Below are 13,322 nucleotides of genomic sequence, written 5' to 3' on the forward strand. Positions count from 1 at the left end.
AGATCTCGTGGGTCCTCGAGATTTCAGCTGTCAACAAATCCGGACCTGGTGGGTTTTGACGGACGGCGGAGCACAGAGCCGACACGCAGCGGAGCTGATCCGCAGCCGTTCTGCAACCGGTGGAAATCATGCGTAAGAAGAAAGGTCTTAGAACTTTGGTTGAATGTCCCCTATAATAATTAGTAGCTAATTAAACAGTTCATTTTAGGAAACTTTCAAGCTATTGTTGGGACATTATAGGAAAAGACAGACCTGTGAAATAAAGCCACAAAAACAATCTGCATGTTGAGACACCACAAGAGGCAAGTGAGAATTTTCTCTCCTAATTTAGGTGAATAAATCCTTTACATAATGTGATGAACAACAATATGTGACTTACACTTTCTAGGTTTTTTAAGCTGATCTCTAAATTCTGCTGGGCCTTCTTGGCATCAGACAGGTGCTGCAGTAGAAAAAGGTTTCCGTTAATGTGTTGCAGGTTAAGACAGTGTACCACATCAATCTGCAATTTGCCAAACTTCCCTGTTCCCTCCCTTCCTCCCCCATGTCATTTCCCTCTTACTGTTTTGCGTTCCAGTTTTAAATCTTGAAGGTACTTGGTGAGTTCCACACAGATGCCGGTCATCATGTTTTCAGCTATGAGCTCCCGCTGGCCGGCATAATCATTCAGCTCGTTCAGGATCTCCTGAAGTGATGCATGATTGCTGAATCTGCAGCAGCAGGGAGACAATTTGGAAAATTATAAACACCTGGAGAGATCAACATTCAAAGCAATACTAGATAAACTTTTCCTGCTTTGGTCTCCCTACAGGTTGAAATGTCCCATTATGTCTCAATGGAACTACAGAGCCGCTACCCGATCCGCCAACCTTGCATAGTGCGGTTGTAGCCGGTAGAGAGCTGCAAAGTGAATGCAGAAGTGCCGTTCACCCTGTTATGAGTCGATGAACCACTGAAACGATTTTGGAAACATTATTTTAAGTTACAAAAAGTTCTCTAGTGTTGCTGTAACTGACCAATCGCTAAACCATCCTCTGAACAGAAATTGTCCACTTATGGCTTAGCAACTGTAACCAAGGCCTGCACGACTAACCTGTCAAGGTTTGGATTTCTCCACAGACCAAAGCATTTAGTATGGCGCTCTAATAAGTATGATGGTAGGTTTAAAACACATGAGCAAAAGTGAATGGGATGGATTAAACCGTTTATCTGCATTAGTTACAAACGTTAGCATGTTCTGCTGACTAACTTACTGGAAACCTGGCATATTTTCAAGATAACTACTTCATTTAGTTTGGTAAAAGGTTTCTTTAAAAAAAAAGATGTTTCCAGGAGTGGAACTTCCACCCTCTGGGAGCCAAGATACTACTATATCCGAGTTCAGTTTAACTGGGGCATCTCTATCCTGCTCTCTTTGGTTTGGGGAAGTTTAAACTGTAGAAACTACGGCCAAATTTACAGAAGATAGTGTTACATTTTCTAAACTCATTGGTTATTCCATTCACATTTTTTCTCTTTTATAATTAGCCTAACACATACTCTTTGAAAATAAGAACGTTGAAGCATAAATTGAACCACTGTGTTGCTTGTCTGTTTTCCCACAGTTCCGCTGAAAACACACCAAGCAAGCTGCCATGCAATATCTAGAAAACTGCATCGGCCTCTTCGATCTGTGGCCATTTGATTTTGCAGAAACTGCGAACCAAACTGAAAGTTATGGATAGTGTAACTTTTTGCGCTGTGTTGTCAGATTAGCCTGACATCGTCATACTCACATTCTAGTCAGAATATCAGTTTGATACTGCTCCATTGGGCTGTGTTTATGGGGCGTGTTTCAACCAAACCAGAAAAAATAAGCTTCTGCACTCAATTGGATAGGCCAACAACCAATCAGAGCAACGGAGTATATGACGTAGGCCAGCTGATAAATTAAACTTTTGCTGAATCCCGTAGGAAGGACGGCAAAAACTCTCTCCGATCGCGGTTCTCTGTTCATCTTTTAAAATGAATGTGGTGTCGATGTCTTCTATAACAGGTGCAATGGCGGAATCTACACATCTCAACTCTCCTGCGGAAGCCATCTTTGTTATAAACAATTCAACCCAAGTGCTCTTGTTGACGTGGTTGATGACGTTACTGTTGACCATCCGTCCATCACCTTACAAAGTTCGCTCTGACAATTTGATTGGTCCGAATAGCTCTGGTTCAAGCATAGTTGCTCCACAACGGATCAAGTTCAGACCGAACATCCCTACCTCAAATGTGGTGGGCGGGACTAAGTTTGGCTGGCATCCAGGCTATCATATAACACCCACAGACAAACAGTAGACAGTGTCCTGTGATTCCTGTGACATGTTGACCTGTATTAAAAAGAATTTCTTCCCGCCTAAAACACATGAACATGCCTCTAGGCCAACGAAGAAAAAAAAGAAGGAAATTAATGCAGCGAGCAGCACTTTTCCTCTGGTGTGTTTTCGTTCTATCCAAACCAGCCAAGGGTTATGTTGGAACAAATGCATTTAATTTATACTTACAATATTTATTCATACTTATACTTTAATACAAGAGCAAACTAGTATTTCTATATGTTTTCTGTCAACTAGTTGGGATGCTGATTTTCATGTAGCTTTACATCAGTCTTTTAGTATTATATCATGTATCCATCATGTGCTGACTGCTGGTAGAATAAGCTGCATGGTATGATGGTATGATTATCAGGGTGCATTTCTAAGACCTTTTACAGGATTCTCATTTTCAAACGAGTCATCTGGAGTTGAAGTTTTCAAAAAAATGAGTTTTAGCGTTACCATTACCTTGTTTATTTGTTTTGTTTTTTTACTCCTGTGTGAAATCAAAGACCTACATTTTTTAAATGTACTGCGTACCATATTTTGAGTGGAAAACCTGCAAAATACATACAAAAAATGTTATACATGCAAAATAAGGACAGGAAACTGGACATTTTATCAATTTCTCACTTGCAGTCTTGCTCTTCCTTGCTCCCTCGTTTGGCATATTTCCTTGACAGACTCCTGTTAGACAGTGTAAAAGAAGCAGCGTGACCCTCTATTACACACACACATGCATAAATGCACAAAAACACACATACTTTTAGGTTATTCATTTATGTAAATATGAATATACATTCAGAAATATGATCATCAAAACCAAAAGGCACACCTGAGTTGTTTGGCATAGTTCTGCTCTATTTCTGTCCGTTCCCTCACAAACTTAATGTAACGATCCACCAGGTCGTGGCCTGACTGCGTATGCTTTTCAATGTGATCATACTGGTCCTAAGAAAGAAAGAGCACAGAGTAACACACTTTCATCATTCATGTTTGCACACCAACACTGGAAGCATCTGTTGAGGAACAAAGCTGACACAGTGCAGTAGAAAGGTTTTTGGAAAGTGACACTTTTTTTTTTTTTTTTTTTTTTTTTTAAATTGTTTTGGCTCTGTGCTCCAGCACTTTGGATTTAAAAAAGGATGTTAATTAAGTTAACAGGTGCTCTAAGCGGTGTCATGTGTTTTAGGCTAGAACATTTTTTGTCACATACAGCAAACATGTCGTCACTATGTGCGAGCTGCCTGTCCTCAGAACACACTTCTAACGTCAACAAGAAGTAACGTCATCCAACATCGCTTAGAGCACCTTTAAAGCTGAGGGTGGGTACATCTGTGTAGGACTTGCAGCCGCTTTAATGCTTAGACATCATGTTATACAATGTAAAAGGTAATTTACCCCAAAACGTGCACAATGCATAGGAGGAGTTTTTGTTTTCTTTTAAAAAGGTCAAACAGTAAAACGGTCTGGACTGGCCGAGCCAGTCACACAGCCTTAGTCGTAGCTAGACTGAAAGCAAAAACTCCCGAAACAAGAAGTGAAGCTGGTTGCAGTAGGCTACAGTTCCTTTCAATTCCTTTTGTTGTACTATTAATTCTTTTCTTGAAATTTCTGGTTTTGTCTTTTTGTTTAGGGCTGCAAATAACAAAGTCCCCTGAGCCCAAGGTGACGTCTTGTAATTGTTCGATAAAAAATCCAAAACTCAAAGATTTTCAGTTAACTGTCACAGACGAGTAAGAAAACTAGATAACATCCACATTTGTGTAGCCAGTGGGTTTTTGCCATTACAATTAACAATTTATTATACACACCTACACCCACTATCCTCCCTCTTTCAATTTTCTCTTACACAAAAAAGTACAACAGTGCAGGAGATATTAAAAGCAAACTCTCCTTTCAACATTCCTCTCTCTCTTTACACACATGCATGCCTCCAAAACCCAATCAAATACACAGACACAGACACACAAACCTGTAAGACAGGTAACATTTGTCCTCTCTGTCTCCACTGGCTTATATCTACACAGTATCATGACATACAATAAATGGCTCACTGAATGTTTGTGTGTGTGCATGTGGGTGTGTATAGAGGCTGCAGGGTCTGATGGAGCCAGAGACACAGATATGGAGTCCTCAGAGAAGAGGGAAGCTAAATGGAGCAATTAGCAATGTCCTGGATATGAAAGGACAGGAAAAAACGAAGGAACAGGATTAGAAAACATAAGGAGGACGATGGAGTGAAATATACATTTTGGGCAATCTAGTGAATCAGATAGACGACAAACTGCAATGAAGAGATTGAGGAGATGTGAAGAGTCTTTGAGATATATTCCTGCATGTAATTACCACTTCTGTTACTATGCCCCATTACTTTATTGTAACACATCTGCATGCGTTTGTTTGAGAGGAGGAAATACTGATAGTGAGGCAGAGAGGCTTTAGGCATGAGATAATCATTAGCTCAGTGTGAACCGCCGCCCTGTGAATGACAGTCCCAGGGGCCTCTACAAACCATGGAACCAGTCGGACTAGTCCCACCCCTCATTGTGACGACACATCGCATTTGTTTCGTGATTCAGAATGATCTGAGGTCAGATTCTAGCTCACCTCAATCATAATGTAAGTTACATAACTGGTTGCACTAACGTTTGTGCCAGGCTCTCATTAAACTATTCTTTCAAACTAGTAATTTACCGAATTAGGTTGCACCATCAAAACTCATTACTCCAGTAAATACTTCACAACATAGTTGCGACGTGGGATACGTGTCTGAAAGTTGTAAGTCTTCTGGTAGCTTTGCCATGAGAAATCTCAATCATTCACAATCAGCAGAGACGGAGAGCGTAGGTATATGTTAGGAGACATAGACACAGGCTAATTACTGCTAACTAACATGCTAGTTAACATTAGTAATTAAAGCTAAACAGCTAATGGAAGCCCAAACTGTTTGCGTGCTTCTCCTGACAATACAGTGATTGGCGATTATGCAACGGTGTTTTTACAAAAATGTCTGCTGCGGAGCCATAACTAGAGGTAATTTTACACTCTGTGTCCACACTTTGTTAGTTAACACACACACACAAAGAGATGTTAGAGTGAGTGGGCTTCCAGCCGAACCAGCGCCCTGAGCGGTTTGGGGGGTACGGTGCCTTGCTCAAGAGCACCTGGCAGTGCCCAGGAGGTGAAGTGGCATCTCTCCAGCCACCAATCCACACTCCGTACTTTTTTGGTCCATACGGGGACTTGAACCAGTGGCGCTCCAGTTCCCAACCCAACTCCCTACGGACTGAGCTACTGCCACCCCAGGTACAAGGTAATGGAGCCTTTTATACATTGTCGTGTTTCTTTAGAAATAAACATTGGACAAATAGAGTCTTTAGTTTAGAGTCTAAACGCTTCAGATCTAAAGTTATTCACTGTCAAAGTGGTGCCAAAATGAATGGCAGTCAATGGGATGCTAACTGCACGTGATGGCTTCGTAGCATTAAAATGGCGCCATGTGAGCTACGCTTACAGAGGAGAGGCTTACCCCCTTGGTCCTATTGAAAGCAATAAACTATGCAAACATAAAGTGCCTGCAGCATCACATCCTACATCTAACCTTCCAAAAATGAGTTTTATTTGTACTTTATATATACTTGGACTCTATATGTGTGTACGTGCCATCTGCTAAAGCATGTGGCAACTGATATATATAAAATAACATAATAAACTCTATAATAATTTGAGTTCTCCTCATGTGGAGACCCTGCTTCGATTGGTTGGCCTGGTTTGGCTCAGTGATGCAACTAAAAACAACAATTTGGTCAATAAAATGTCAGAAAATTGTTTAAACTCCAAGATGCCGGCTTCAAATGGTTTAGTCTGACCAGCGGTGCTCAAATCACAGATATATAGTACATTATCGAGTAGGACAAATTAAAAGCATCACATTTGAGCTGGAACTTGGTAATATTTGACAATTTACACTTAAAGAATGACTTTGATTATCAAAACAGTTGCCACAATGACTTAATGATGAGCTATGGTTGCACCAATCAAACCTTTTCAGACCTGATACTGTTACCTGGGCTTTGGGTCTCTGCCGATACCGAGTGGGCCTGCTAATCCGATACTAGTGTTTAGTTATTAAACTCTATACCTCACTGTGTGTCAGTGATTGGGATCATTCTTTAATGTTTAAGGCAACATGCGGCTGGGAAAAAAGATTTTGAGCTTTGATTCACTCTTCATTCCCACCCTCCCCCTCTTTTTCAGGAAGGCAAATCAACAAATCAGTGACTAACTGGGGGCAAACAATTCATAAACCAAAATGATTTAATAAGCAATATAAAAGAGCACCTCACCATTTCAAGGTATTAAATTAAGTGCTTCAATAAGGTGGGACATGACATAATTAAAATAAGACACATAGCTTTCCTAACTTTATAAAATAAAACGTGACATAAATTTACTGAATTCTTATCTATAAAAAAATCTTCAAAATTACTGGAATAACAATTCAATGATTAAATGCAGCAACTAATTGGTCAAAACTTTAGAATTCCAGTATAAAACATAGAATCTTCTGGCAACTGACTTGATTGATTATTAATAGTTTCAGCTCCATTTATGATATGTTTTGGTTATCCCACATGAAGTTCAAAACCCATCCAACAAAACACAAGCAGCTGGACTATTTTGAACTTCAACTCACCAAACAGAGCCTCACCCAGCCTGTGTTCAACTGTGGAATAATCTGAGGCACGTACTGAAACTTTGAACGCAATCCCAGATTGAATTAAATTAGTCGTGTTAGCTCTTAACCTCCTGCCATTGAACCAACCATCACAAACAGTCAGGATGTTTTATTTGAGCCAAAACACATTCTGGACACAACGTGCATTTTCTTGAGGTCATCTTCCACATCGGTCGGTCTGTGATCAGTGTAGAACTCAGATGATTCGGATTCATCAGTCAATGGTCAGAAAACTAATCAGGAACTATTTTTTAACAATTGATTAACCTCTTATGAAGCTCAAATTCCAAACATTCTGTGAGGATTTCCTGCCTTTCAGTGTATCGTATGGGGCCGTAAACAGGATGTCTTTGGGTCTTGGACTGCTGGTCGGACAAAACAAGCAATTTGAAGACACAAAGTTGTCTAATTTTGTAATGTCTTTCTCATTTCTGATGTTTTATAGGCCAAATGATTGATTGAATAACCAAGAAACTAACCAAAAGGCAAATGCTATCCATATATTTCTTGTATAGTCTGTATGCGTGCTGTCTGTCTCATATTTACTGCTGTAACACCAATTTGTGATCAATAAAGTCTATCTAATGTAAATTAATCCAAATAACTTTGTAACTAGCAGCCCTAGATCAGTGGGCACTCCAGCTCCTTGCCTTTACTGTGACTCCAAAGGCCACAGATGGTGTGAGTGATGAGGAGGCTGTCTGACCTGATGACTGTCACCACTGATTCCCAGCTGAGAGAGACACTGACCAGATGCAGTGACAAAGTCCCACAAATGAGCCTTCAACACTTCCTGAGAGGTGGTGTCACAAAGAAAAGGCTCAAGCTCGGGCATGCATGAAGGAGAGACAAAGTGGTGGTGGTGTGTACACCTTAAGCCTACATGTGTAGATAAGGTGGAGAGAGAGTAATAAACCTCTCGTCTTTCCCCTCTGTTTATTAAAAGGTATGCAGGCAGCAGGAGTTGCGAAATCCTCTGGCTGCAGGATTTACATATCTTTAGACTCCTGTTCCAAGACTCCTGTTTCAAAATTACTTAACCCGGGTCTGCCGTGGAAAAACAACAGTCCCGTGTACGTATTTGTGTCGACGAAAACAACAGCGGGACAGACTACTCTTCAGGGATGTTGAAGGGATTTTCTTTTGTAAGGACTTATCCCAGAGGACTCTTTCTTGTGTCAGCTGTCAACTTACCCAAAGATCTGTTCCCCAGTCCATGGCTGCAAAACAAGTTCTGATGTTGGGAGGAAAAGATGGACACCCTCTCAAGGACCGAAACAACCTGGTGGTTTTGGTGAAAGAAATAGCAGGTAACAAAAAAAAAACTCTCCTCTCGTGACAAAGATTCCACCAAACGTTGAGTCTCGAGAGCGGAGATGGCGGAGGAAATGTTTGGAGGAAGTCTACGCCTTCTCCCTGGCACTGACGAGGCCGTCCTGTCCTTCAGCTCGCGAGACAGAAAATATGTTCAGGCGCTTTTCCTGAAACAAGTGTGGGTCCCTGAGAGAGAGAGAGCGCGCGCGCGAGAGAGAGAGAGAGAGAGAGCGAGAGAGAGAGAGCGCGCGCGCGCGCGAGAGAGAGAGACCGGGGGGGCGTCTCTGCTTGTTTTATCTTAAAGAAGCAGCTTGATTTATTTTTGTCACAAGCCGGAAACTATAAACTCACATTGTCCGGCAGTAAGACACAAATGTACTTAAAAACTAAACTAATAAATATAGTGGACACATGTTGAATGAATCAACGCCTTCTTAAATTATTTGACTGCTAATATGTTCGGACGGAAAGCTATGAATTTCGACATTTAGGGATGCATCCTATTTTTTCATCAAGCTATTTTTCATTGTATTAGCCAATTAAAGTCCAAATTTGGACTTTATTCTGCACGGGGGAGATGACGTAAGCCTACCTGTGAGACCACACCTTTCTCTCCCATTAAAGGCAACGTGCAACACAATGGCGACACCGCGTGTCTAGTTCCCATACGTCCTGTGTTTTAATAACTGAACACATGCTGCTTGGCTCAAACTGCCTTTTAACAAGTGTGTAAATGTGTAAAGTGCACGGTGTGCGTGAAACAGGACAACATATAACTAGGCCTATTTATCAGACAAGTCAAAGACATAACTAGGCCTACATGAAAAAAATAAACAAAAAGCCTTTTCTACTTTTCCATTAGTCTCTCATTGCAAAACGTTCCTCCACAGCGCTGCGAAGGAAGGTCTGGCTAGCCCACACAGCATTCTGGGACGGGAGAAAAACGTGCTCTGCGTTTATTGGTATTTCTTTAAACCAATCCCAATCGTCAGGGGCGGCACTAAGCGGCTGACAGAGCCATGGCCGCTGCAAAATGGCCTCGGGAAGGAACTTGTTTAGGTGGAACATGTGTGTTTACGTTCAAAAGTTGTTTTAGTCGTGCAAAAGAAAACTCGGATTGGACAGATAGTCTAGCTAGCTGTCTGGATTTACCCTGCAGAGATCTGAGGAGCAGTTAACCATAGTCCTCAGAAATCCACCGGAGTTTAGAATTACAACACAAGGAAAGCACAAGCTAATGGATATTCAGGCAAAAAGAGCGTTATCTGGCGGAATTTCCATCAGCACCGGAGCGATCCTGGAAGTGGAATGTTGCCGATGTAGACTACTTTTCCGTTTACCTCCAAACAGTAAAATATGAGCAAAAAAAGCCTGTTTTTTTCCTGTGTTTTAGTTGGTTTAATGTTTTCTGTTTGTTTACATGGACTTCCTGTTTTATTTTGCAATCCACTGTTTGGTTACATCCATAGACCGTTAATATAATAATATTCATATTAATGGTTACATCCCTGATCACCTGTCTTCCTGTCTTCGTCTACTTTCCCGCCTGTGTGATTACCCTCGCGCCTCTTATGTATCTCACCTGTGTTTAATCATCATCACCTGTGTCCCTTGTATAAAAACTCACCAGATTCACTTACCTGTGCCAGATTGTTGTTACTACTCGTGTGTCTCACTCTCCAGCCTTTTCTAGTGTGTGTTTCCTGATCTGTTGCCTGGATTTTCGACAACGTCGTCTGCCAGTTGGATTTGTGTCATTGCCTGGATTGTTTACTTTTTAATAAACAAACTTAACTTCTACTCCACGTTGAGTCGAGCATTTGAGTCTGACGTTGTACCCGTGACAACCTGATAATAATTAGGCTACATGCATTTAAGTTCATTTTTATGCAGGGCATTTAACATTGTACTTTTACAGTGTGGCATTGTGTTTATTTAAGTGAAAGATCTGAATACTTCATCCACCACTGAACAACAACAACAATGTACAGCACAACAATAACATGTATTTATATAAGACTTGTAAAATGCAACATTAAAAAGACGTTAAAAAATGGACATCAGGTAAGAACATATGTAGCAGATGCATTCAGGCTGTTTACCCCAAAAATATTGTGACTGATAAATAAATTAATTAAGAACACTGACATTTTGTATTGATTGTTTTATACATATTGTTGGAACTGAATTAAGTAGGAATGACAGTTGATGATGGTCATGGACAGTCTCCATGTTTAAACACTCCTCACCGAATTGAGAGTGATGTCTCAACTGTCCTAATAATTTAAAGGTAATATGGTAATTAATGTGTGCATGTACATTTAGCGACTGATCTGATCTTCATGGCAACAGTCTTCAGGGAGTAGTTCCAGTCCTTCCACTTTTGCCAAATGACGTGGACGTTTTCAAATCCGATGGCACCATGAGGTGCGTACATGCCGTTGGGATTAGCAGTGTGGCAGGCGCTGTACCAGAATCCACCCAGGTAATGCTGAGCACAGTTCTTATCCCACTGGTCCTGATCTTTGTCAAACGTGGTGAACTTCATGTTGTTATGGCCTGTCAAACTGTCTCCTAGAAATAAAGACAAAAACAATGTTAGTTGAACAATATCTGATGTTTAAAACTTCATCTACTGCAACTGTGTTATCATTTTGCCAGTGAATGACTTTAGTGAAATATTTTGCTTTGAAAAGTTCCTGAATTTACAGTTGATTACGGTTCATGAGTGTAATGAAGTACTGTTACTCATGTTCAATTTAGGTACAAATTTTGAGGTACTTGTACTTTAAGTTTTTTTTGTTGCTTATTTATACTTTATACTCAAATACATTAATTTAACATTACTTTTCCGATTACATTTTACAGTAAGAAACATGCGCTAAGCTTATAAAAATACTGTAAGTTGTTAACCCATTTCCCATCTAAACCGCTCATGTGGTTTCATTTAAATAACTGTTTGAACTTAGTTTTTCTTCTGTGCTCTCTCATTAATGATCACAACCCTTCAGATGTATCTTGTGACCCTTATGAGGGGACCTGCACCCTAGGTTGGGAACCTCTGGACTAAACTACCTAACAGTATATAAAGAAGTTTAAGCTCCAGCTTGCATAAACAAATGATAGAGTGTATACTATATCAGTCACAGAGGGGATTTTTCTGCAGAATAAGTACATTAGCGAATGATACTTCTGTACTGTCTGTTCTACTTGGGGTTATGGTTAGGGCCTTAAACAATGGATTCAGTCTGTTAAGTGTACTTGAAGCAGAGGTAGACATTATTAGTGTGTAAGCAGTAGCCCCGTCCGGGTAAATAATCACCCCTGGTTTTAGGGTTAGTGTCCTAGTTGTTTACAAAATGGAATGTAAGATTCAAAATTAATATTTACTGCACAGTTTCTTAGCAGCAGAACACTCTCTTACCTTCACAGACTCCAAATAAATGGGCCACGCATGCGTACTATTTAAAAAAAAAAATGAACCTATTATCTTGGAACCCTTTTTCAGATTGAAAGGGCCTTTATGTTTCATTTTTCATGAATTTGACAACAGTTCAATCTGTCTCTGGAGAGCCACATTTCATTGGCATCACAAAAATCAATGTAAGCTGTCACTAGGGGTTTCTAGCCTGTTAGTCCACAGTATTACATCTAGTTTTGTGAGGACACTACAAAACCTAACTTGGAAAATGAATGATTTAAGGACCCATTTGTAGACGAGTCTTGATTAAAAAAACAAAAACAAAGGAGAAAGGAACATATTTCATTTAAAAAAAATTTCCCTATATCAAAGTTCACAGTAATGACATTCATCCATATATCTTGACATTCAAACCTATGCTCCCTAAAGTAATATGCACACTGAAATCCTCACCTGCTGCTCCGCCAGTGAAGCTGTCGATGTGAAGCTGATAACCGGTGTTCTCAGAATCAATTGAGAAGGAGGAGTATTGAGCTGACGCCTTCTCTCCCTCCCAGTCCTCCATGTCGACCCGCAGCTCATTCTTCTTCCTCATAGTTAGCAGGAAGATGTTTTCCAGGCCTGAGAAGGTGCACAAAGATCTTTAATTTCACCTTTTTCACCAAAGCCCTATATGCTATCATTACTCTGCATTTCTTAACCATTTCTTTAGCTATTTCTTTCTTCCTCAGACTCAACTCCTCATCTAGTTTGAAGTCATGCTTCGTCTCAAACACCAAATTAAGATGGAAAGCAGCACAGGTCCCTGTGTGTTTAGTGTATTTTACCCTCAATAACTTACCAAGCCAATATTCTCCAGCCACATTACCAAATCCAATCTTATAGTGCCTCCAGGGCCTGTAGAAGTTTTCAGTCCCATCGATCCTTCTCTGAAATACCTAAGAGGGACAATGGGAGGATGAGAGATAGAGAAAAAAAGATTACTTACAGGAAATAGTATACCCCTAGGATTCCCCTAGCACCCCCTTAGCACACCCTAGAAAGTGCTGTGGTTTATTTACAATAAAATATTCCCCGTTAATGTGTAAACAGTATAATTTATATTTTTTTTAAATGAATAAATACATTACTAAAACAAACCGATTATTTTACTTTGACTTTATCTGTTATGTACAGATATGACTACATTATGTTTTACCATGTGTGCAAGTATGAATGCCGTGCGAGGATGTGTGTGTATTTATGTGTGTGGTTGGCTGTCTGTGGTGTATTTGGCATGCAGCATTACTTTTCTGCAGATATAAGCTACTGTATGAAAGCGGCAGTAATGACTGTGTAAGCCCGGCTGGTATTTGAAATATGTTTGATGGGCTAATCAGAGTTTTATGTTTCTGTTTTATTGGAATTTAGTTAAAAAACATAAATCAAACTCTCTTTCCCTCTCATTCGCTCGCTTAATAAACCACGGCGGAGGAGGGTGCGTATCTGTGTGTGTGTGTGT

At 40.2% G+C, this 13,322-nt stretch overlaps 2 protein-coding genes and 1 long non-coding RNA gene across 5 annotated transcripts in view; 1 reads left to right on the forward strand and 2 right to left on the reverse strand.

Annotated features, from left to right (window-relative positions):
* trip10b (thyroid hormone receptor interactor 10b) overlaps nucleotides 1-8,593 on the reverse strand; it is a 35,089-nt gene extending 26,496 nt beyond the window's left edge. For both annotated transcript variants that reach the window (XM_032544629.1, XM_032544623.1), the window contains exons 1-5: nucleotides 8,281-8,593; nucleotides 3,181-3,296; nucleotides 2,979-3,032; nucleotides 563-710; nucleotides 380-442 (exon numbers count right to left, since the gene is read on the reverse strand). In XM_032544629.1, the coding sequence (XP_032400520.1) occupies nucleotides 380-442; nucleotides 563-710; nucleotides 2,979-3,032; nucleotides 3,181-3,296; nucleotides 8,281-8,304 (405 nt within the window). In that variant the 5' untranslated portion in view covers nucleotides 8,305-8,593. The remainder of the gene's footprint in view (nucleotides 1-379; nucleotides 443-562; nucleotides 711-2,978; nucleotides 3,033-3,180; nucleotides 3,297-8,280) is intronic.
* Nucleotides 8,594-10,253: 1,660 nt separating this feature from the next.
* Nucleotides 10,254-13,322, forward strand: part of LOC116707345 (uncharacterized) — a 5,788-nt gene continuing 2,719 nt past the window's right edge. Inside the window, exons 1-2 of the long non-coding RNA XR_004336473.1 lie at nucleotides 10,254-10,445; nucleotides 13,147-13,154. This is a non-coding gene — a long non-coding RNA (uncharacterized LOC116707345). The remainder of the gene's footprint in view (nucleotides 10,446-13,146; nucleotides 13,155-13,322) is intronic.
* LOC116707326 (microfibril-associated glycoprotein 4) overlaps nucleotides 10,529-13,322 on the reverse strand; it is a 6,286-nt gene continuing 3,492 nt past the window's right edge. For both annotated transcript variants that reach the window (XM_032544651.1, XM_032544659.1), the window contains exons 3-5: nucleotides 12,663-12,759; nucleotides 12,275-12,442; nucleotides 10,529-10,974 (exon numbers count right to left, since the gene is read on the reverse strand). In XM_032544651.1, coding sequence (XP_032400542.1) covers nucleotides 10,703-10,974; nucleotides 12,275-12,442; nucleotides 12,663-12,759 — 537 coding nt within the window. In that variant the 3' untranslated portion in view covers nucleotides 10,529-10,702. The remainder of the gene's footprint in view (nucleotides 10,975-12,274; nucleotides 12,443-12,662; nucleotides 12,760-13,322) is intronic.

This window comes from Etheostoma spectabile, chromosome 2 (genome assembly GCF_008692095.1).
Source record: "Etheostoma spectabile isolate EspeVRDwgs_2016 chromosome 2, UIUC_Espe_1.0, whole genome shotgun sequence".
Taxonomy (NCBI): domain Eukaryota; kingdom Metazoa; phylum Chordata; class Actinopteri; order Perciformes; family Percidae; genus Etheostoma; species Etheostoma spectabile.